General features: G+C 46.1%; 1 protein-coding gene across 1 annotated transcript; it reads right to left on the bottom strand.

The window, feature by feature from the left end:
* Nucleotides 1-245: 245 nt before the first annotated feature.
* LOC146189692 (protein argonaute-2-like) lies at nucleotides 246-24,452 on the bottom strand. Its single transcript, XM_084604461.1, has 4 exons — nucleotides 24,083-24,452; nucleotides 13,329-15,375; nucleotides 7,815-7,944; nucleotides 246-980 (listed from the first exon to the last, which is right to left on the bottom strand). Exons 1-4 carry the CDS (start codon nucleotides 24,198-24,200, stop codon nucleotides 324-326), a joined length of 2,952 nt encoding a protein of 983 aa, XP_084460587.1. The 5' UTR covers nucleotides 24,201-24,452; the 3' UTR covers nucleotides 246-323.
* Between the last annotated feature and the right edge of the window lie 230 nt (nucleotides 24,453-24,682).

Here is a 24,682-nt window from a genome sequence, read left to right as displayed (position 1 = left end):
TTCCGTAGTCCTTGCTTCGTAGCCACCCAAAGTTCTTCCAGAGTTAGGTATGGCACATGGGTGTTTTACATCCTAAAGTGACACCATAGTGGAAGATGCCACATTCATTTCCACCCGTTGAGGTTTTTATAATGTGATTGACACTGTACTATAAAGAGAAAGCTTGCCTATAAAGAAAACCCGCACCCTCTGGCTCGGCAACCAAGTGCCGCAACCACTGTTTTCGCAGGAAACACTAACAGCACTATGATAAAAGCGCATTTTATTGAGCAATAAAAACCATTTCACACTAAGCTCAAGCAGTCAAAGTGGCGCAGAAGTGCTCACACAAAGTACATATTTCTCTGCATTTCGTCTGTGACCCTAACAGCCCGCACATACTGCTCGGTAGTTATGTCCATCGCGCTATCGGAGCTAACGCTACTGCCACCTGGGAAGTTACAGGCGCTGGCAATGTGCTCCTTTGCACGGAAGGCAGCCAAGTGAGCATAGTACACCGGCGCTGGTATGCTAACGCTGCGGGCACAGCGTGCGTAAGTGTGGCAAAGGTAGTAGCTCAACTTTTGGAGATCGTCAGAGGTAAAACTTGAATCATCGTGCACCACATAGTAGTGGGCTGGCTTGCTGGTGCCCTGGATGCCAGCATGGCTACAGAGAAAGAAATCAAAATCGACCGGATGGGTGACGACTGTGTCTACAGTTGTGCCGGGGGGAATGTTTTTACAGCGCCCCACACCCTCACGGTCATTGGCTGGCATGAAGCGAGTGTGGTGACGCTTCTGGACAACAATAAATGTGACGGGCGGCTTGTACGAGCCATCTGGGCTCAGCTCAAGGCAGGCGTCCCGAATGGCCTTTAGTTCCTGGTCTCTGACAAAGCCAAATTGACCCTCACTGACGCCATCCCGATAGAAGACAATCCGTTCAGGCTTGAAACTTGTCTCCTGGTGAAAAGCCTTGAGCAGCTCTTTGATCATGTCCTGCAAAAGCAGAAAAAAAAATTCATGGCTATACTCCAATGCTACAAATGCTAAAACAAGACTGGCTATAACAAACAAATTGGGGTAGCCTCAGCATATACATTTTATTCGCTCGCACAAAAGCAAATGGAGCCCGCTATCGACAGCCTTCCAACAGTCCATACCCGGAACTTTCAAGCAGCGATTTTGCACGAACCTTGCATTGCTAGCTTGAAAAATCAGAGTTAGTTTTGCTCAAAGCATGGTAAAGATGAAAAGCCCTTCATCAGCAAATGTGGAAGGGTTGTACACTTTTGCTCTTGTGAGACAAAAATTCTAAGTATACGATTGCAAACGGCCCACCTCTCTCGAGCTTTCATACAGTCATGACATCTCGGCACGTAACAGTGAGCACTGTACCCAAGCAGTCTAGCTAACCCTACACATTTGTGCAAGCCGTTGCAACAAACCACAGCAACTTTGGCTTGATTTGGCTTTGTTAGGCTGCTTGGCCAATGTTACTAGTGTGGCCGTTGATGGTGATGCTATCGATTGAGCGATTCCGCCGAGCCAGTTTCGCAACTATTCTTGAGCAGGCAGAGACAAGCTATCTTGAGACATACAGCAGTGGTCGTACGATCAGTACAATATAAATTGAAACGGAACAGCACGCTTCGATTACTTATTTCTGTGCCTGTACGCGTCGCATTTGCCGAAGCTTGACCAGTAAGCTTTGCTGGGGAAGCACCTGACGTTTCAGATGACGAAGAGGCGTAACTAGCTCCAGTCATCACGGCCGCCTGGACAATGCTGGGAAAAAATGGGAAACTTGTCACCTAACCTCGAGATTGAAGAATACATCGGTGCTGACACTTGTGCGCAGTTTACGAAGATGTGAGTGAGGAGCAGATAAGCCACCCAGAATGAGGAGGACTCTTCCGATGACGAAGATGACATGCAGGATGCGCCCGCTGCTACAACCGCCTCACAAAAGATGGGACACTTTTGATGTCATCACGAGTTTTGTTGCTACCCGTGATGACATCACAATAGGTTTGCCGACTGAATGTGAAAATTGCACGATGACGTTGCTCGCCATGAAGAGCAAGCAAGCCAAGATTACTGGGCAATTATTTCTGTGTTTCACATCAAATTTTCATGACAACTAAGTTCCACGATAAAAAAATTTTTTCGTGCACCGTGAATTTTGTTATCGCGGGATTCAACTGAACAACTACAAAAACAAAATACCTGATAACGAAGAGGATAAGGTAGGGATGAAAGGTATCTTGGAGTGTTATCTGTATGGCATTTAACGCAGACAGTTGGGCAAGCTTGTGTTTAGATTCAACAAGACACAGTCCTAGCTCATACATGGGGGAGCAATTTTTTTCGTGTTTGCTCTGTTTGCAAAGAGCCACCAAGTGTCCCGATCCCGACACTGCGTCTACAAGCCCCTAGCGCTCCATGAGCCCGATGTTAAGGGGGAACATAGGTCTTAAAACTAATTGTTATTTACTGACCAAATTTGATGAAACTTCACAGTATTGTTCAGTTTCTTCTGCTGATTTCAAATATGCAAAAACTTTTATTCCTACGGCATTTAGTTCCAGAGATATTAGAATAATACTAGGAAATTATTGCCATTGTCTGCTCCACAGAAATTAATGTTTAATACAGGGTTAGATACTATAAAGTGTAAAGAATGCAATGTTGGAAATATTTTCAAATTGAGCTAAAATTTGAGATTTAGCAGCCCGGGTTCACACTTTGGGCTCACAACAACAGCAACTATAGAAGAATTTCAAAATGAAATAACACTTACAGGTGAAAACAAAAAAATCTGCTTCCAACACTGTATGCATTATACTTTCAGCTTCACTATGCAAAAGGAATTATAGCTCTAGCTACTCTAGGTGAGGAGATATCCTTTGGGCAAACTTTTAATTCAACTAAAAACAGTTTTGAGAAAAAGGCAAAAAATGCACAAAACTAATTTTAATGACTGAAAGCATGAAATATGTACACAGCTGTGTTAGAAAAGGCCTAATAAGCCCCAGGCATATAGTCTGAATGGCCTTTGCCACCAACATGGCACTTTCTCAAGGATTGCTGGAGGTGGACACTGGATGCCCGCTTGCGTGCCAATTCTCTGCTTCTATGCAGATCTTTTTCCTGCATGCGTTGTGCACTTTCGGCACCTGGGTTCAGGCTGAGCTCGTATTGCAGGCCATATATGGGTTTTATGTTTTCTGGAACAAGGCACTTTTTTGTTGGTGGCATCATTCACAACCTTGCAGAGTTTGCAGAGCTTGTTCGGTGCTGTAAGCGTGACTGATTTCCCTGCCACCTTTTTTAGGCAGTGCATGAGCTGATGAACATACGGCAGTGCAACTCACCTAGCCCGTTCTCGCTCAACAGTTGCCTTCTTTTCACCAGGTTTTATCGTTTTTTTTATCGGGGTCAGCCACCGAAGCCACCAGTTCCATAGGAAAACCTGCCTTCGTCATGAGATTTGCCTGCAATTTTACTTTCATAGACCTTGTGCGGACAGGATTTATCAAGGGCAGCGAGAAGGCATGCCTTTACAATGCCTCTTTGAACCAATTTGGAGCGGGCCGAATCATTATTCAGAATTTCTTTTTTGGACCTTCGCTGGTACATGTAGCGAACATGTGAACCACAAAAGAACTGGATGTCAAGAAACTGTAGGGTGCCCTCATTGGCCAGTTCATGTGTAAAATTCAAATTACAGGCGCTAGACCTAAACACTTCAAAGGTAGACTGGACAAGGTCCTCATTGCTGTTTTCGTGAGGTGCTTTTGCGACCACCAGAAAATTTTCTACATATCTAAATACTTTTAAAATCTTGTTATCAATGCACGCTACAATGCGTTTGTCCAAACTCGCTAAAAACAGTTAACACTGGGGCGATGCATGATCCTACGCAGACGCCTTCGCACTGCACAAGGTTACTGACCTCAAAATTTATAACAGTGCTAGAGAGGTAAAAATCTAAAAGCGATAAAGAGCAGACCATGGAAATCCCTACATCGTCAAAACCTCAGTCTCTTTTGTTTCAATGCTCTCCTTCACTGTCGTCAAAATATCTTGTGGAATTGAGTAGAAAAAATTTTCAACGTCAATCGAAAACTCAAGGTTAGCCCCCAATGACAGCTCTTCATGCGAGAAAAATTCTACTTTCGAATTAGCCACTCTAAATGGTCCTGTCACAGGAAGGAGCTTTAATCTTTTTTGGAGGAACCTAAAAAGGGCACCTTGCCAAGACCCTACTTCAGTTACAATCATGCGTAGTGGCACATCCTTCTGTGTTTTTGCTGAGAATAATACCGTGACTACTTTTTTTGCCCCTTCTATCTTTTTTCAGAGGGTGTTTCCACAGGCATTTGTGGTGTCTGTTCTTTCGTCCCTATCTAAAGCGCTAGAACTATGGCAACAAGACACGTATAGTAGGTGTAGCCACTTAATTATCGGACAGCATCTTCAGGGCCCAGTCATCGCCAAAAATTGACACTGTAAAGATGTTTGTCGGTTTGGTTGACTTCGCTGTTGACTGGCTTTGCTCTGGTTGACCACTGTCCACATCAGAGGAGCAATTTTTCTACTTCCACCTTCAAACTATGTATTCACGAGGTATGTAAAACATATTTGCTCATTTTCTCGCCTCATGGCACCAGGAGAAGAGGTTAAAATGTTTCCGGATCGTTTGCTGTGCTTCAGTGACCCTTGCCATGCAGACCACTGCAGCAGAGAATTACCATAACGATTAGCTTAAATGCAATAGGTAGTACATCCCCACACCTTGCGATTGGAATGTCTTGAACCCCAGAAGCATAAAGGGCGCCAAAAAATGTGCGCGTATATGAACCCTTCTAAGGCATGGAAAACACTCGCACTTAGAACGCAGCTTGAATGGGCCAAATAATACAGAGATTATTTTTAGTTGATAACTACACAGTACACATCACTGTTTAGAGCCTTCAGGCTGCCTGGCTTAAATTTTGCTCCCGACATTACTGGTGTGCCGCACCGCAGCTGATGGATCAGGAGGAGATTCAGAATCTTACCCTACTAGGCCTGTCTGCTTCCATTGGGTCTATTCCGATCCACTTTCTCTTGTTTTCACTGCTTCTTAAAAAACAATTCAAGTCGTGACATTTTTAGTTTTACAGTACTTTTTGCTAACATACTGATTCGACTAGTTATTCAGTTAAGTTGTCCGCTGCATAGTCACCCTATAAAAAAAAATGGAAAGCTAGCAACTTCTACATGTAAACAAACTCAACGAATGTCACCTCATCCATTCATTCTGGAATGTGGTGCAAGGTGTTATAAAGTGGTTGGGATATTGATTGAAGGTTTTCATGTTTGGTACTCAAGAAGTATTACCAGTCTTCCTGCCAATTTTCATAAACACCACGTATAACAGACAGTAGACCCAGAAATGATAACTGCAGCAATATTTTGATGCAAGCAATCTACAGAAGTGACATTTTTGAGTTCAAACAATTTTCAAGCTCTATTAGGGAGCCTATAAATTAAAAAAAAAAGTACCCCCTGGTGGCTGCTCGTAACCGATTAGGGCGACACCTCCCGGGCAACGACCTGCTGAGAGCGGGGCGGGGGGACGGGAGGCAATTTTCTATTGCCTATATGTTCCCTGTTACCATACTTGAATCTAGGCTGAGCACGATTCCTCTAGACAGCTCCTTGAATGTAAACCAGATGAAAAAAAACAAAAAAAAACACTGAAAACAAAATTTGTGGAACCAGCTTCCGCTAACTCATCGCTGTCATTGCTGACCTCCCCTTCGGTGTTCACCTTGTACAATGCACAGCTCTGCATGGTGTCAGGTGCGTTGGAGAGGTTGCATTTTTGGAACGAGTGCGCAACCAAGCCTTACGGGATGCCCTCTCCCAGGATGCAGTGATCTGGTTAACTAAAATTCCCAGTGGCGCTCATTTGATATGCCTTATTGCAATTATCACTTGAGTTATATCATTTTTATGTCATCTCTAATGAAGAGATGACGGAATCTGGAATCTAAGCAGACCCGGAGTCCTGAAGTCTATCAGTGTACACTGGCATAAATACGGTACACTAACTTCAAAATCTTCGTGCTGTCGAGAGGACAAATTAAAATGCTGCTCCCAAGCGTTTCAGTAAACAGCTTTTCGTGGCCCCTTTAAAGGGCCAATCCAGCGTTCAACCTACTCCGATCTTAATGTAACTTTCACTACACATTCTGTTTGCTGCTTATTTGTGCCAAATTTCACAACAGTTTGGCAAATGAATTTTAAAATTTTTCATTAAGTGGCTTCAATTGGGGAAGGAGATTTCTGTGGGCAATTGAGCATGCGACGTCACTGGATGCACAGCGATCATCTATGCATACCAGCCAACTGTTCCGAATTTTCCGTAAAATGTACGAATTTTGACCAGTAACGATTGTATGAATCTTGCGTGTACAAAAAATGTTTTATTTTTGAAAAAAAAAAAAAGTGCGGACATCTATTAACACCATTATGGTACCTTTCGCGGCCACGATAGGGCAACACATATTCGTGATATCATCAGCAGCTGCATATGCTGCAGTGGCTTCTGTCGTCTACTCGGGGAGGGAGAGGGGGCATGAATCCATATCCAAAACTAGATATCGCCTCCGCCAGGCTAGTGGCTATAGTATCTGCAGTCAGGCTGGTCAGGCCTCCATGCGGCCTGCACAAACCTTTATTCACGTGTTTGGACGACTTGGGTGTTGGCTTCTGTTTTTGTTTGATCTGCGGCCGCATCCGATGCAGTGCAACTCTGGTGTTTAAGCAGTTGCGGTTTCGCGGTGCAATTGCGGGCTCAAAGCCGCGACAGTACTTCCAGGTACTTTTGAAGTCATACACATCCGAATTTCCATGCTTCGTGCCGTCTAAGAAAGGAGAAACGTTAGAATTTTGCACCACGTGCACCTGTAATGTTAACATTTCACATGGTGGCAAATCAGACATCAAGCTCCACATTGCTTCGAAAGAACACTAAGGATACGTGTGAGCCGCGGACAGCCAGCCAAGCCTGACAAGTTTTGTACGCAATGACAAGTTTTGTATGCAGTGATAGCGACCTCGGTCAGAGTGCAGAATGCGATTTCACGGCGTTTTTGGTTGAACACAACATCCTGCTAAGTATCAGTGATCCCGCTGGGCCACTTTTAGCAGGCAAGGTCAGCTAAGTCAGCAACCGTAAAAGCATTGCGAAAATAAATCTTGACACAATGGAGTTTTCGCTCATTACTCTACAGGACACGGATTTCGCTTGTGGGTGAATGAGCAAGGTTGTTGCTAAAGGTAAATACTTGGAAACAAAAAAAAGGTGCCCTTCTGTCCCCGGTCGCGAAGGTTTTATGAATTTTGAAATCTTCAAATTGGCAGGTATGTATTTGGCTTTCTAGCTGGGTTGGTTATCTCAGTGACTCGAGCTTTAACTTGCAGTTGCCAGTTTGCATAATCAGCACGCACACATTAGGATTTGTGGCCATATCCGGGTCGTTGTAGACTGTTCAACAGTGACGTCAATGGCTGGTCGAAACCTAGGTTCATTTTCGGTTTTCCAGTTTTCGCTTTTTTGCTTCTTTAAAGGGGGCTATACTTGATATCTTCAACTGTTCTCTACCAGAAAGGGGAGCCTGTAAAGAATAATTATGAACTCAAACCACTCGAAAGAAAAAAAATCTCCCAGGGTGCCTTTAAACAAGGGCTTACTGCACGCACTGCAGCAGCACTATGGCTATTCTATTCCACATGCTGAACATAGTTGACACTACAGCAAACATTCCCGCCGCTGACCTTTAAATCCTCGATGATTTCTACACGGGCAACAGCCTCCTGCTGCTGGATCTGGACTCTGATGGATGCCCGGTACCTAGCAGGAACAGCATCCATACTTCCCACGCAGGCAGCAATGGAGGGCTTCACCCTGTGTACGAAATTAAGACCACTGTGTTAAATACCAAAACAAAGAAGCAACATAATGATGTAAAAAAATAGGCTGAAAGCACCATACAGTCAAACCCGAATATAACGAACTTGGATAGAGCGAATTGTTTTATATCGAACACTCGAATTTCCGCTAGCATTATGCATATAAAATGTATTTTTTATAACGAACTACACATCAGATATAGCGAACTCAGCGCGCGCGATCGGTCGCCAAATGCCCGCCAACGGGCGGGCCTTTGTGCCGGCTCCAAGTACTCTCCGGGCAGCCCCACGCTGCCGGGCCGCAAGACTTCTAGCGCATGCCGTTGTCAGATGGGAGGGAGATTGACGACGGTTCCATTTCCCAAGGTCTCACACAGCGCATTGTCACACGCCCGCTAGGGTGCTTCTGCGCGATTCTGCGTTGTCTCCAGGCGGCCTCGTCCCGTGCCGCGCTTCCATAAAATGCAGGAGGGGCTCTCTACAGCAGCTTCCACGAAGGACCCTCCTGTACGCATGCGCGGCCGTCGCCCAGAGTAGCGCCAGTAGCCTTTAAAATCTGCGCCATTGGGCAGCCTCTTTGCAGCGCTCCTATTCGGCAGCTGCCTACCATGTAATCAAAGACGTGCGAGCAGCTCCGGACCTATTGCGCTTCGAGAAAGAAGAAACACCAGCCAGAACTGGTTTCAAGTTTGGGCAAAGGGAAGAGGAGAATCTTCGAAGGGAAGGCAGCCTCCGAACAAAGAATGCGTCAGTGGCGCACTTTCCCGCATCCTCGGAACTTTCTTCATTCGCGTTTACAAGTCGTGCTGCTGCTATCCTCGCGATTCCGGACGTGCCTACGTTGCTGCTGACTTGCATTCCGGCGCTACATCCTGCAAGATGACGACGAAGCAGCGGCGTGCCCTACAGCTTTCAGACAAGCTGGAGATAATTCACCGCGTTGGCCGCAGCGAAAAAAAGTGACGTTACCGCGCATTTCAAAATTCCGCGGAGCACGTTAAGCACCATTTTGAAAAACCAGTCGGCCATCAGAGGCAATGCACGAGAACGACCAAATGGTGATGGCTTTCGTCACCGCAAGCCGGCTTACGATCAAGTAGAGAAAGCGCTGTACCAATGGTTCTTGGACGGTCGCGCGCGAAATCTGCCCGTCTCTGGCCCCATGCTGCAACAGAAGGCAAAAGATTTTGCCTTCATCCTGGGCGTCGAGGGGTTTACGGCGGGCAGTGGTTGGCTCCTATGATTTAAAGACCGCTACTCCATCACCGGAAAGGTGGTTGCAGGTGAAAGCCAACCAGTGGATGCTGAGGGTGCTGAGAAGTGGGTGCAAGACGTGTGGCGTGCTGTCACGGATACGAACCGTACAATATTTTTAACACCGACGAGACTGCCTTGTTTTGGCAACTTCTGCCGAGCAGAACCTTGGCGGTAAAAAATGAGAAGTGCCATGGCAGTAAATTGAATAAGGCCCGAGTCACCGTTCTTCTCACGACAAACATGGACGGTTCATCAAAGCTGCGGTTGCTTGTCATAGGCAAGTTCAAGTGACCTATGTGCCTGCGAGGATGCACTTCACTCCCAGTCACATACAACTCAAATTCTAAGGCCTGGATGACCAGAACGTTGTTCGAAGCGTGGCTGGGACGAGGAACTTGCAACGAGCGGGCGCAAGATTTGCCTCCTCCTCGATAACTGTTCTGCGCACCACTGCGGCGTCACGCTCAAGAACATTGAGCTTTGTTTCCTGCCACCGAACGCAACAGCGGTTTTGCAGCTCCTCGATCAGGGGATCATCCGCGCTTTCAAGCTGGGCTACAGGAAACGCGTCGTTGAGCGGCTGCTGGTGAAATTACGGGTTAACGACGAGCTCAACATTAATTTGCTGGCCGCAATAGAAATGATTAACCGTGCCTGGCAAGACGTGACGCAATCCACAATCCGCAACTGCTTCCACCATGCTGGACTATGTCGAGAGGATGCAGAAGCTGCTAGTGAAGCGCACACTGTGCAAGATGACAGCGATGTCACGCTGTGGGAAGAACTCGCTGATGTTCCGGACGCTGTGCCCGAAGAAGTTGCCCTGGAGGATTTTCTCACTGTTGACGACAACGTAGCCGTGACAGCGAGCCCGTTGAACTCTGAAATTGTTGCCGACATGCTGGCATCTGGTGCGAACGAGGAGACCGAGGAGCCGCCGCCGGAAGACGATCGCCCTCGCCCGACGTTGCACGAAGCCCTCGCTGCTACTGATCTGCTGCGCAGATACTGCTCTGGAATACAGGGAAGCAGACTGGAGTTTGTGGAAATGATGTCACGTGTGGAAAGTGCGATTCTCGCTGATGGAGTTAAACGCAGTGTTCAAGCGAAGATCACTGCCTACTGCAAATAAGTGAGCATTTATCTGCAATAAATTTCTTTTGTAGATTCATGGTGAGCGGCACGGTTTTTCTTTAGTTAGTGCGATTTCGCTGCGCTGTTCTGGACATCGTGTATAACGAATTTGGTACTGAAGTTCGTTATAAACGGGTTCGGTTATAGCGAAATACTTTATATAGCGAACAAATCGCGTTGAATTACACAGTTCGTTATAACCGGGTTTGATTGTATGAGTATAAAAAGGTGAGACCAGATCTAAAAAGCATCACCATATTTGAACTCCTTCAACGATTAGCCGTCAGGTCTATTCACGCAAGTAGATTACTTTCCAGCATGGTGCAATATAAATTGGATCTTGTCTCTGGAAGATTCTGTTTTTATTTATGGAATATTCCAAAGAAACTGACTATGAGAGACACCGTAGTGGGAGGCTTCAGAAATTTCGACTACCTAGGGTCCTTTTATGTGTACAGACATCGCACAGCACACAGATGCCTCTGTTTCGCTGCCATCGTAACGCTGCCGCCGGCAGTCGGATTCGAACCCGGGCCACTCAGGCATGGTAGTCTGGCATCTTAACCACTCCAACACCCCGCCAAAGCTCTGGAACATTTTGCCCGAACATGTATATAGCTTGATACCAATCAATATCTTCAGCACAATTATATTCAAGTAGTTTTTTTACCCCACCCTTAAACCATTTTCAAGTTCCAATTTCCAGCTGGGCACCGGAGGGCATTCCCTCGGTTAGGCTGACAACACTCCCCCCCCCCCTTTTTTTTTACTATTGTAGTCATGCTTAACATTCCAAAGAGACTGATGGCAATTGCCACTGGTCAATGGAACCTGGCGTCCGGATCTGAACAGAGCGACCTAAGCTTCTAGGGCTCGTCAACCTTGCTCAACCAGCGGAACATGCACGAGTGCATGGCAGAGTAATGTTGAGCCAGTTACAGAAGTTGAAGTCACGTCCTGGCACCAAAATGTGTTGCAATTGATAAATAAGCAAGGTTGCAGCACTCTGCAACTTGCTTTCGCACAATTTTGACGCTGTGGACATTTACCGATAGGCTAACATATGCGCGGGGAAAACAAATGTCTCATGCCCAGTCTCCTCTGCCAATATCTTTGAAATCACTAAAAACAGCCGAGAAAATCCGCAACCTTCGTACAAGAAGACATCGCCGACTATAATAATTCGGCGAGATCAGAGTCTCGACGGCAAATCGAGCTGAAGCGGCCAGAGTTGCTCCAAACAACCAGAACAGAGTACGCGGAAACAATTTGGTAGACCAGTGGAATCCAAAATCGCCCTCCCAGAGCAACATAACCTGCTCTGGCGTGACCAGTGGAAAGTGGGGGTGCTGCAGTAGAGGCCTCCGGATGATTTCGACCACCTAGGGCATTTTGCTTTCCACCTACGTGCAAGCTGCAAGAACAGTCTTCAGACCGATGGAGAGTAGCCTATGACATCCACACTTCGTGGTTGTTTGTGTGTCGATATGTTTCCATTAAGCGTCTTAATTGTTTAACACTCGTTCACTGCATTATTTCTTGTGCACAGTAAAATCAGCGCCAAGTTATTTTCGTGGGGCGTCTAGCATACAACCATTTTCAAGATCCCCGACTTTTTCAGTTCCAATTCCCCGACAAGCTAAAAGATATGATAATGAGCATAGACAAATAATTCACAACAAAAAGCTATTGATTAATCATTCTGCAATTTGCAATAGTGAAAAAGCTGTTAATAGTGTAAATGGCCATTGGGAACATAAAAAGCTTATTGAAAATCAAAAGCGCGCTGATGTCAGCCTCGGAGCATGACAGCCACCTACCCCGTAAAAAGCCGAGCCAATCCAGTATGGATGCTCGCCGATCGCTTTCGCGCTGGACGCTGCGGCGCAGTTTTTCCTGCTTTTTGTCGCTTACTGCACCCATACAGCGCTTCCGCGTATTTTATTGTGTACCAAACTCACGTTAGTATTGGTTCTATTGTGGCAGCTCAGCCATGCATTGGCGTCAAATATAAAGCGCCTCGCTTTGCGGCGCAGCCGCACGCTGGCTACACAGCACACAACAGACACTAAAGAAAAAAAAAAATCTGCATGAATAAACTATGAATAACACACTTGCTGTGCACCTGCTTAAAATTAAAATGCACTGCAGAACACAGCACCAATTTCCCTTACTTGGCAAAATTTTGGAGGCTTCCCCCGACATCTGATTTTTCTCAGTGAAAAACATTTCCCTAACAACTCCTGGCTGCTAGACACCCTGATTAAGTATTACTAAGAGTTTCAATCAGGGGCACGTTTTGAACCATCTTGATACGGTACTACCCCAGTGCAGTATAATGCGAAACAGCTTCCATAATGAGGGCACAAGCAGTAATGGCAGCCTAAACTACATGAAACTGGCACTCCATGCGTTGCCAGGTTTCTCAAATGTGCTGTTATAGGCACAGCAATAGAAGCTCTCATCAGAGCAGCACTACTACTAACAGACATTACTACTACACCACTACTACTACTACTACTACTACTACTACTATAAGACAAGAAAGCAGACTTGCTTGGTCCTGTTAGCGTCCGAATTGTTAAGTTTTGTTTGGAAACTGCACGCACACATTTATCCGGTAAAGACAAAGAAAACCTGTGCTTGGGATTTCGTTTCGGTAATGTTTTGATGCTTCGCAATCCCAGCTATGCGCTTTGCATGCCTATGATTTTTTAAGTGCCTCAGTACACACACACGGTGTAGCAGAGGGAGGCCAAGTTCTCTGCCGAAGCTGTGGTAAATCTACTGCGGCAAATCCGTAAACGCCTGGTAGCCCAACATTGCAGAGGGGTTGCAAGAGTCTGGAATTAACCCAAGGATTAACCGGATAAACTGCAAGATATGGTCAATAAACTGACACCTTCAGTGACGTGTGCCACTTCATTTGTGCTCAAGCTGTGCCTGATAGCATCGACATCAGTCCAGAAAACCTGCAAAGTAGCCCACCTGTCTCCTGGTGCTGGGTGGGTCACGTCCGCCCCAATTATAATGATTGGCCGCTCGAAGACCTCAGGCTTCTCTGATTTCAGCAGCCCGTTGTTGGTGCCACCAAGTTTGGCATTGATCTTAAGGCAGAGGTTGCTGATCAGCGCAGGGGTGCATTTGCGCAACACATTTAGTTCTTTGATGCACTGGGTGCGGATCCCGAGCTTCACCTCCGCCGCCTCCTTGATGTCGGCGTAAGACGCCTGGCGCCCAAGCACGACAATTATGAGGTTGACCTGCTTTGCCTTCAGCTCTTTGAGAATATTCAAGATCGGCCGCCGCCGGATGTCTTCAGATGCAACATGCACTGGATTGCTTACACGCATTCCAAGTTCGCCACCAATGTTCTTGAGCATTCTAACCAGATTGCCACTGTCACGATCCTGTAGCCGACAGTTGACACCCAGCAGCGCCCAGTTGTCAACGTCCATGGCCTTCAAGAGTTTATTGCCCCTGAAATCCCACACACCATCGCGCGGGCGCAATTGCTGCGCCCCATCGAAAACCAGTGACGGAGGGTCAAGAACCCGGCCTTTCAGCTGGGTCGGGTTTGTGCTGACCTTGATGTTGAACTCGTCTAAGTAGGGCTTGCTCTTTGCAACTACATCTTGGACAGAGCGCATGATGTTGTGAAAGCGCTCCCGCGGAGGCTGCGCAGTACGCCGGATCATGTTCGTGGTCATGCTCTCGCTGAGCTTCTTCCGGTACGGCTGTCCCTCCACGATGTGGCAGGCCTCGAGAGGAAGGTAGACAGGCCGCTGCGGGGTGCCTGACTGAATGCAGGGCAGGTGGGGGAAGCGCATGTACCTTGGGTACTTCTCGCGGAAGTAGTCGGCCACTGTCTTCCTCTTACCGTCCTCCAGTAGGAATGACAGTTCCTGAGCTGGCAGCTGGGTCACTTTTGCAACCTTGTACTTGCGAGGGTAGCTCAAGTGAAGGACCTTTACTCTCAGATCCTTGAGCTCCTTCGATAGCTTACTGCACTGAGAAGCATCCAGCCTCCTGGAACTCTCGGGCTTCATTTCAAGCAGCTTGCCCATGAAATCAATGACGGGAATGGCCTCGTAGAAGGCGGTTGCTGAGCGATCCACAGTGAGCATGGGTTTCCATTGAGCGGGCCGTACACTGGTGTAATAGCCAAACCAAACTTCGTGGCCACCACCGAGGGCATGGTCAGCATTTGGCGGTGGCTGCATGAAGATCGACCGCCCGACCGGTGTTAATGTAATGCAGGGGCCATGCCTCATGATGATATCCAATGCCTGGATCACTTCCTGAGGCACAACACGGACCGTGCCGTTGTACACAGCATGCAGTGAGTCCAGGTTCACTGTGGTCGCAAACTGAATCGCAACTATAAACTCCTGTTCCCGCTCATCCTCTTTGAAGGGAACATTGAATGTTCGCTGGTCGAATGGTAGCCTTTTGCGGGTGTAGAGATTCTTCCGGCCATCGAATGCCGGCAGGCAGTTCTTCAGCTCACCACGATACTTGTCCACAAGGCTTTGGATCACCAGCCTGTTGATACGTGTGCTGAGGCAGCGCACCTTCTTATCGTCGGGAGCCTTAGATTCCTGCTTTTTAGAAGATGACATAATCGTCACATCATAATGAAACACGTCACCATCTGGCAGCTCGATTTCGAAGTGGTTGGCGATGAGATTAATCGGCCGACCAAGTTTGCCATAGGCTGGCCTCTGGGGAAATGGCGTCGTTCGTCGTGGGACAACAGCAAAGGCTGCTGGTGCCGAGGGCAACGCGGTCCTGATGGCGCCGAGGTCTAGGGGTTCACCGGCGGCGGCCACCGCCGCAGCGCCCACGGGCTCAGCGACTGGTACAGCAGCTGCATGCTTAACGCCCCGTGTCTTGCGAGCACCCCCCCGCTGTGTCTGGGCAGCAGGCTGCTCAGTTGCAGTGGCCCTCTGCAGCATGACCTGCGCAAAAGACTGCTGCCCCTGCTCGGCCCCTCCAGGACGGGAAAGTTCCTGGCCTTCGCGGGGATCATCATCTGCAATAGAAGCCAAATGACTGCAACTGAAATCGAGAGTATTTGTTAAACCACTGACAGCAAAAAGAGCTATAGTAGACTTGCAATAATTAAAGCTTTGACAACTTGTACAACTTAATTCGAATAAATTTCGAAACTTCTGGCTGAATATATTTTCAAGGCATTTTTAAATCTGCTTAAGGGGGGGCACCCCTCTTAAAACTTTTTTCTTATTTATGGGTGGATCTGATTGAAACTTGCAGTTATATTTTTTCGTGCTGATTTCAAATTTCTGATTAGTTTTCTTGTAGATGAAATAGTCTTCAAACTATTACCTAATTCATGTTCTTCATTTGGAGGCGAGTTAATTACTAAACACTTTTGAGAACAGACCTGCCAGAGTGATCTAGAAGGATCATAGAGTGCCGCTAGTCATGAATTAACGTTATAGAAGACTTTGAACCAAAGTTACACAAAGTCAAACTTTTATGACTAAAAGCCCAAGTTGGCACCTAAAATTGATAATTCCTTAAATGTTGCCGCATAGTAACTACATATTTTAGTCCTATTGCACTGTTCAAGAATGTTTCTTTCTAACAAGACAAGAGTGAGAACTATAGCACAAATCGTTTAAGAGATACCTCTCCTCCAAAATTGCTGTTTTGAGAAAATGAGAAAAAACATTTCACAATATGTAGATGTAAATTATGTCAATGATTGATATGTCAACAAGATCAGAAACAGGTGGAAAGTGATCTAAAGCAGAAATTAATGGCCTATGCTCAACAAGATCAGAAACAGGTGGAAAGTGATCTAAAGCAGAAATTAATGGCCTATGCTAATTTGAGCCAAAGTTATGCAATAGGAAACGTTTGAAAGGAAAGATTCATTTGGGTACCCCGGAAGAGAACCTTCTCAGTAAATTTTCCTTTGTGGTCACTACATTTACCTTGGTTTCACGAGACTGGCAGGATTCTCTTTCTAAAAAAAAAAAAAAAAAAGAATTATAGCAATAGCAAGAACAGGACCGGAGATATTGATCTCCAAAATTGCAGCACCCTCAAAAATGCTGTTTTGAGAAAACAAGGAAAAACATTTCAGAATATGTAGATTTAAATTATGGCAAGGTCTGACATATCAGTATATGATCAGAAATGATTGGAAAGTAATTTAAAGCAAAAATAATGTTCTATACCAATTTGAGTCAAAATTACACCATAAAAAAACTCAAAGTAAAGGTCCATTTTGGTGCCAAGACAATCTTTTCAATAAATTTTCCCGTATGGTTATTAAATTTACCTTGGTGTCAAAAGATACGCGAGGTTAGCTTTCTGTCAAAAGAATAACTAGCTAGAGCAGGACCAGAAATATTTATCTGGTGACTATCAAAAATTCAATTTTGAGATATTTTGCAAAAAACGTTTTGGGCATATTTTTGAATTACCAAAGTTAACAGCAACTTGATAAAATGAGTTATGACTAGTTTTTGGTGTGAATGCACCGTTTTATACTGAGATAATTGCCCCTGCAACTCAGAAGCAAATTTATTTCGACCAAGTTTGTCATTCCGCACGCCGCGCGTGACGCCGTTTCGCGATTGCCGCTACCGCCGCGCTACTAACTTTTCGGAGTGTTCGATCTTTCGCGCCCATGAAAACTGCTTAGGTATCACTTTTTCATCTCCATCGTCATGATTACGATGTTCGCACGCGGCAGGAATCGCCTCGAGGAAATAGTTCGCTCTTATCTGTCATGCGGAGCACCATCGGCTCGTCACGACGGAACGTCGCTAAACCAGCTATGCCTAACTAAGCGACCTTTTCAAAATGGCGCCAGGCCGCAAGCAGTCTACGCCGGCAGCCAACCAAAAGTGGTCGTTTGGGTCACATGCTTTCGGAGCCCAATAGCAGCGAGTCTCGCGCAAATTTGTCCTTTTGTTTTCCGCTTCGGGTGTTCACTCCAGGACGCCGATCGTGACATGGGAATAGCCTGAATCGCGATCTTTCGAACGAGACCAAACTGATGCCGGTGGAGCGCGTATTTCTCGATCTGCGGCCGATCAAAATCCAGCCGATTTTGACCTCAATTTAAAGGGGGCAAACGTTCAGATTTGCAACTTTAGAGCGCTGTAGCGTGCGAAATAGGCGGTATTTTTCGACCTAAATTTGCAGATAGTTTGTGGAAACGCCTTGGGACCGCGAAAATGAAGAAAAAATAAGAATTGATTCTTAGAACGATTTTCGGCCGCGCAAAAAGCCGTGCCCCCCCTAAAGGGGTTCAGGTGTCATTTTCTAGTTGGCTCATTCTTCGTTTTAAACGCTGTGTACTGATCCCGGACATGTGACATAGATTTCAGATTCATACATGTACACGGAAGAATTGATCTCATTATTCATATCGGCCAGTTTAGGAATGAGCCAGGAGGTGCAGTGACGTCACAAACAGGGAAGGGCAGCAACCTTGGTCACGTGGATCCCTAAAGCTGTGACTCTATTCATGCAGTGTCGTCTGCTCAAGTACGCATGGCGTGCGTTGCCAGTTGGCCAAGTGCATGGGTTGATGCAATGATATGCTGAGAAGAGAAAGGAGAGCGAGGGCAGCACAGTGTTCTCGAACAGAACGGCCCACCTGGGCCAATCTCAGGCTTGTATTAATCTTTGTCACACAACACGATGCAGATTCTTGGCAAACAGAGTCAATCGATGGCCCACAGCCGCGAGAACCCATCAGTCGGCCGATCCTCTTTTTACATGTAACGGTGAGATTTTCATCGTCCACACCGACCAGAATCCGCCGCTCTACTTCACACCGCCCTCGGTTTGGTTTGGTGATGGGGTTTAACGTCTCAAAGAGACTCAGGCTATGAGAGACACCGCAGTGGAGGACTCCAGAAATTTCGACCACCTCGGGTTCTTTAACGTGCATTGACATCACACAGCACACGGGCGCTTAGCTTTTCGACTCCACGAAAAAGCTGTCGCCGAGGCCGGGGTTCGATCCCGCGTCCTTGGGCACAGTAGTCGAGCGTCCTAACCACTGCACCACCCCAGCGGGGTACTTCACACCGCCCTCAGCCAAGCCACTACAATGCTCAGAATCCTGTGGATAGTAATTTCATTATCGGCTGTTCACTTTTTTTTTATCAAACCATCCACGTATTCACTGAATGAATGCGTCACAATTATATTACAGGGTTCAGCATTTACCCCGGCAAAGTGAGACTCCCCCAGGAATGCACCGGTCATAGACCCGAGTAGCTGCTTGCTCACCTCAGTGCCACTTGTGTTTACAAGTTGCATGCGTACACAACTTTGCGTGGGATCCTTCGGCATGAAATGCAAGGTGCATAGTGCTTAGGTTATAGTCTTGTGTTCTGCACCAGTTGTGTGTTAATTTTTTTAGCACTGCGATATTTGCAAGACGTAAGGCGGCACTGTTGGAGAGCTCAGCCTGGGCAAAAAGCTTCACAGCCGGGTTGTCGACACAGCGTAGGACCAGCGTTTACGCAATGCATCTGCCTTTTTTGCTTTCATCACTATGCTCTATTTTAAATTAATTCATGCGGGTACTACTAAACAGCCCATTTTTAGCAACTAAAACTGTGCGATGATACCCAAGTGCTATACCTTCACCAAGGAACATCTACAGTCGTGCCTTGTTAATATGACCCCCGTTCATATGGAAGACTTGAATTATGGACAGTTTTTCTGGGGACCAAACTTCTTCCATGAATTTAAGTCTCGTTAATATGAAAATTCGCTGCCCGGATAATGAACGAGGAGAAAATGCACTGATACCATTAGGGTCAATGTATTTTTGTCGCGTTAAAATGGACAGCCATGAAGACCAAAGCGTTACACTGCTTCAAAGATAATTTCTCTTCTAGATTTTGCTGCCAGTTACCACATGAACACAGTGCCAATAACTGAATGATTGCACTTTTCGCTTGTGGTTTTCATATGTTTCACTGCGAAGTTGCGCAGCCGATGCGCGTTCAGATTTCTTGCATTGCATGAATTCACTTGAACAAAACTGACAGCAGCTTGCGCCTTGTAGAAAGTTGGAATCTCCAACTTTCAGCCAACTGAATACTGATATGTAGAAGGGGTTCGTGGGAGAAGAAAAACAAAAGTAATTTATTAATCAAATGCCATCGCAAACAATATGCAACTGCATCACAATACCTTGAAATGCATCGCATTTGAAGCCTAACGGTGACTGATAATGTTCCTGTAGCTCCCAATGCCAACTTCGATGGCCTACATTATGCTCTGAAGCAGACCTTACCCTTAGCGATTTTTTTTTTTTTTCAGAAAGTCCAGTTCGTTATTATTGACGACTCGCTTTATGGACAGTTTTGTGCGGAAACCAAGATGTCCATATTAATGAGGCACGACTGTACTTGCAGAGTACGTATGTGCAAGCCTGGTTCCTCTACACACTCAGCAAAGATCTACAATAGCCCTGCTAGATGCCTGGCAAGTTTCGATGAGCTTTGAAAAAGAGCAAAGGAAAGTACTATTTTCACTACTGCATAGAAAATCTCAAGAGAGCCATGTAACTGCAATGACTTTTCCTAGAAGTTAAGCATGCGTGCTGATATAACGATGACCGCAACGACAAAGAAGGTGCGTGAAATATGAAGCTGTTGACCAGGCGAGCTGTGCATCCAGCCCGTTCCGAAATGGCAGTTCTTTGCTATAGTTCATACCTGCTGCCAAATGCACACACCTTGGTTGTTCTACCAACGTCAAACATATTTTCGGTTAGAACTGAATTATATGTACTAATACAAACATTCACCGTAATTATCTGGACGGAAACAGGGCTGAGCATGCATCATGTATATCAGTGCACGCCAACGGGCCCGCTCCTTAGTGTGCAACGCTCTCTCATATCAACACAAGCCACGGTTGTGAGACTGTACAGCGAGTCGCTCACTGATCAGTAAACCGTGGCTTGCGTCAGATGGTACTGCACGGTTACACGTGCCCGCACACTGGCAAACATGCAATGTCTGTTCGTTTGGCCATTGTGTGTTCTGTACCAAAGAGACATGTTTATAACCAAAATATTTCACCCAGCAACACAATTGCAGTAAGCACAAACAATGTGTATATCAATGACAAACCGTGCCTTTGTTGCACATTGGTCTTCATAGACAGTGTGCATGTCACTCGGCAAACCTACTCAAGTCGTCAGCAATTTGAAGATTCATCTTCAAGCTTCTGATCTGGCCTTCCTCGGGCCACAAGGCAGACACCCGAGGTAGTAGAGTGGCTGTATTGCCACAGGTGGTTACTCTCCCGTCTACAACGCGAAGAAACTCGAAAAGTCGCCACACCCCATTTCTGAAGATGAAATGCTCTATCGATCATCCTCTTTCGTTAGCAGGTGCACATCTCCAGCAAAACAGTACCAGAACGTGAACCGCCAATTACTGCCAAAATACTGCAAGTGTCAGCGAACAGGGGTGGGGTGGAAGCAGGCTCAAGTATTTTGGAGCAGCTCAGGGAGCAGCAATAGAGGCTATTTGGAGCAATCAAACGAGAATTTGGAGCATGTTTCTAAGGTCAAATGCCTTTAATAATTCCAAGTCTTTGTTTCTGACATACAAAAATACCCAATTTGATTCTTTTTTTATTCAACATTCAATGCTTTGCAGACCACACCCACACCACTGACAACACAAGCAGCTAGGCGAAGCATGTACAGGTATTTAAGATAACACAACTGACCTGAGGAAAAATTTGAAAGACTAGAACAGAAAACCAAATGTTTGCATCTAGACTTCATAACTGAACTAAGTCCGGCTGTTTTGACATGATCAGGGGGTGGAAGCAGGCTCAAAGCTTTTTGGAGCAGCTTTGGGAGCAGTAATAAAGCCATTTCGGAGCAGCTTTGGAGCAAGATTTTTGAAGAGTTTGAATTATGTTTTGGAGCAAGTTTCTAAGGTTAACTGCCTCTGATAATTGTAGTTTTTCTGACAGAAAAATCTGAAATCTCCAATCTGATTCCTTTTTATGCAAGTTCAACGCCCTCATCTCTGACAAGACAAAGGTCAACAACTCTGAACAGTAGCAGCGTGCACGCTTGCTGGTGCGCTTCATAACTTACCACCTAATGTGACCTAAAGCAAGCATTTGCCTATTCACAGATTCAAATGTAGAGTTTACTTCAATGCGCTCAAGCAGTGCTACTAATTTGGAACTTAGACTAATAGGCGTGACACTTATGCCCTTCATCTTGTGCATATCCTTTTTGATCATATACCTGTGCTGATAAATTCCTGTGCAGTAGTGTCTTCAAGAAATATAGATAGCACTGAAGGGTAGCCTTTCCATCCTTCTGCTTTTTTACTTCACTGCCTCCTGTCAATAGTTCTATCATTCTTTGCTTGAGCAATGCTGGGGAATATTTTCAACATCTTGGCAATAGGAGCTGTATAGCTTCCCAACACTCTTGAGAAGCTTCCTAGTGATTGACACCTTTGGAGTACCAACCCATAGCAACTCAAGTATAATTCAGTCTGCCGTAGGCCTGACAAGCTTATCACTGACAAAGAGGCTCGATGAGTGCCTGCTTGTTCTCACAGCAGAACCATTAGAATAACTCGTGCAGCTTTTGTAGTCTGACAAATTTCCCCAACGGCTCACAGTAGTATGCGCTATCTACTTCGCTTGCTGCTCTCGCTTCTCTCTCCACTGGCGATTCAAAAGGCTGAGAGGAGGGGTTATGTCAAATGCACGGTGTATTTTTTTTTTTTTCACAATTAACTCCCTTCAATTGCTGGTGGCTCATATTAAATTTACTTTGCGAACGAATATTTATTATACTCCAGGCTTCCCTCCCTAATAAAAATTTTATCTGGATACCCAGTGGCATTAACGTTCAATCCCACATACAATGCAGACGCTTCTACTAGCCTACCACTGTAGTAATTTGCGAGTAGCTCCCAACTTCATAGGTATTCTAATTAACCACAAGGTGTTCAAGCATACACACACAAATCCCCCCCCCCCCCCCTTTTTTTGTGCTACCTACTATGTTAGAATATTTGATAAAAGAAGTCATCACAGAACACATGAAAAGGAACAGCTGGATAACCAGTATGCCAAGTAAAATAGCAAAGAATGTTCAAGCCAGCAAGAAGACAGGCACATGCAGAGCTAGCAGTCATTAAAAATGTTTAACAAAGAAACTGCGAATGAATGAGATTGTAAAACAGAAAATGAGTCAGTTTATAGTGATTCGAACAGAGAAGGCAGTCTGTCACAACATTTTACTTTTGTTTTTTACTTCCACCTCTACAATCGCTCGGTCGCCAATGGTGCCTTCAATCGAGATTTATAAAATCCGGAACTATGGAGCACTAATGACTCGGTTTTCCAAGCACATACGATACTTACAGCTTAGTACTTCAGCCACGAAAAGTTTCTGCTGAAGGAATCTGTCAAAACGTTGCGCGAGTGCCGCAACTAGCGATCATACACGGCTGACTGTGCATATTATATGCATGAAGACTAACCAGCCAAGAAGATGCACGCAAGAAAAAACAGACGCTTTCTTTCTGCGTGTATTTTTCTGTGTGCATCTTCTTGGCTGGTTAGTTTCTTCATGCAATGCACCAACTAGCCCAGCGTGTTTTACTGCATGTTATATAGGTACAACATTTCCGAACAGCTCAAAACAGACCTCAACAAAAGGTGAATAATTGGGTGTCAAAGGCGTGCTTACACTACGATGGAAACAAAGCAAAAGAAACCATCATCACAGAGTTCGCAGCGCCTCTTTGAATTCTTATCACTCCCTGGTAGAAAATTTTAGGCGCCGCCCAATATCACACGGTAACGCTACACAGATGAAACGTCACGAGTTCATAGGAATTTACCCTGCAGTTGAATACAGTGATTATTAATATTAACCATAATATGGTGACAGGCCGCAGCATACACAACGGCAAGGTACTAAGCAGGACATAACCCTGCGCCTGAAACAGACACCATAACGTTGATGCTGTTATGGAGGCAAGGCGCCGCCATTGCAGCTTCCCGAACCGCTGTAGTTTCAGAATCGTTGCTCAGGTCGAGATTACAGAGCTTGTGCCGAATGTCAGTTCACGCACCCTCTAAAAAACGGTGCACGCATCAAACCTCTACCCGTTTTAGGCGGTGACACGTATTTAACATCGTTATTTACCGTGGGAAAAGGCATTTCGCAAAGGGCCCACGCCGCGTAGTGCTTTTTACACTTGACTGTTGACAAAAAGTCAGTCGTAAAAAGCGGTAGCGAAGCGAGAATATAGCATGGGCACGCTTCGCCTACTGTAATAAAAGTTGTGGATGATTACCACTAAAAGCCGCCTGATAAGCGCTGGATTACTTTTTTCACAAAAACGCGGTCGACGGGGCGAGAGCCCAAGCTACGCACGAGGCCTAATATTCATCCAACCGCCGTGCACACAAAATACCTTAAATACCAAATAATTAGGCTCCCCATTGAGAAGAAGTCATACCAACTAAGACTACGGCACGCAGTGCTCAGAAAAAAAACGAATGACATATGTCACGCGAGACTGGACCCTCCCAAAGCTGTTTTCACGCCAGCGCGGACAACAGCGTCGCGTGCACGACGCGCACACCACTGTCAACGCGCGCGCGCGCGCTGTCGATTCGCGTGACCTCTGCGAATTCGTGCAATATTTAGTATGTTTGTTGTATGTACTCACCTCTGCCTCGTCCCCTTCCACGTGCAGGACCGCGGCTGGGACCTGCTGGGGCACCGCCTCTACCTCGCTGACCGCCCCGCTTTCCTGCGCGTCCTCCGCCACCACCAGCAGTCGCCATGCTTGTCGTTTGTCTGCTCTCGTCACTGCGACGCTGCACCGCACCAGACTGCACTGCTTAAATGCTGCCTCTGGCGACACACGCCGCTAACGCAATTTAGCCACGACTCTGCCCGAATTTGCCTGCAATTCGAACTCCATTCAGGCACACCGCTACCAGCCTTCTGCTGCTGCTGCAGCCTTCAGCGCTTCTGAGCCTTCTGCACCTTTCGCCCTTCTCGCGGCGCGCGCGCACACGGTCACACGAAGGCTAGTCGGGTAGGTGTGCCGCCGACCGGCAAGGTACAAGGCATAGTTTCTTACGCCTCCGCTTCATGACAAAACTGGCGCTGCTGTTCTCCGCCCGGTGCTCGCCGGCGAATCGTCTGCTACTTGCCGCAATAACGTCGCGCGTTTTGCTAACCCAAACTTTCTTTAATAACATTGTTTACTGCAATCCCAGTCACAAGAAATATTATTTAAAACTCACGCTTTTGCGGTCTG

This window comes from Amblyomma maculatum, chromosome 5 (assembly GCF_055883805.1).
Source record: "Amblyomma maculatum isolate TAMU_Amacu chromosome 5, ASM5588380v1, whole genome shotgun sequence".
In the NCBI taxonomy this organism is placed as follows: Eukaryota; Metazoa; Arthropoda; class Arachnida; order Ixodida; family Ixodidae; genus Amblyomma; species Amblyomma maculatum.
Note: the sequence above shows the minus strand (reverse complement) of the source record. Positions and strands in the feature narration are given on the sequence as shown.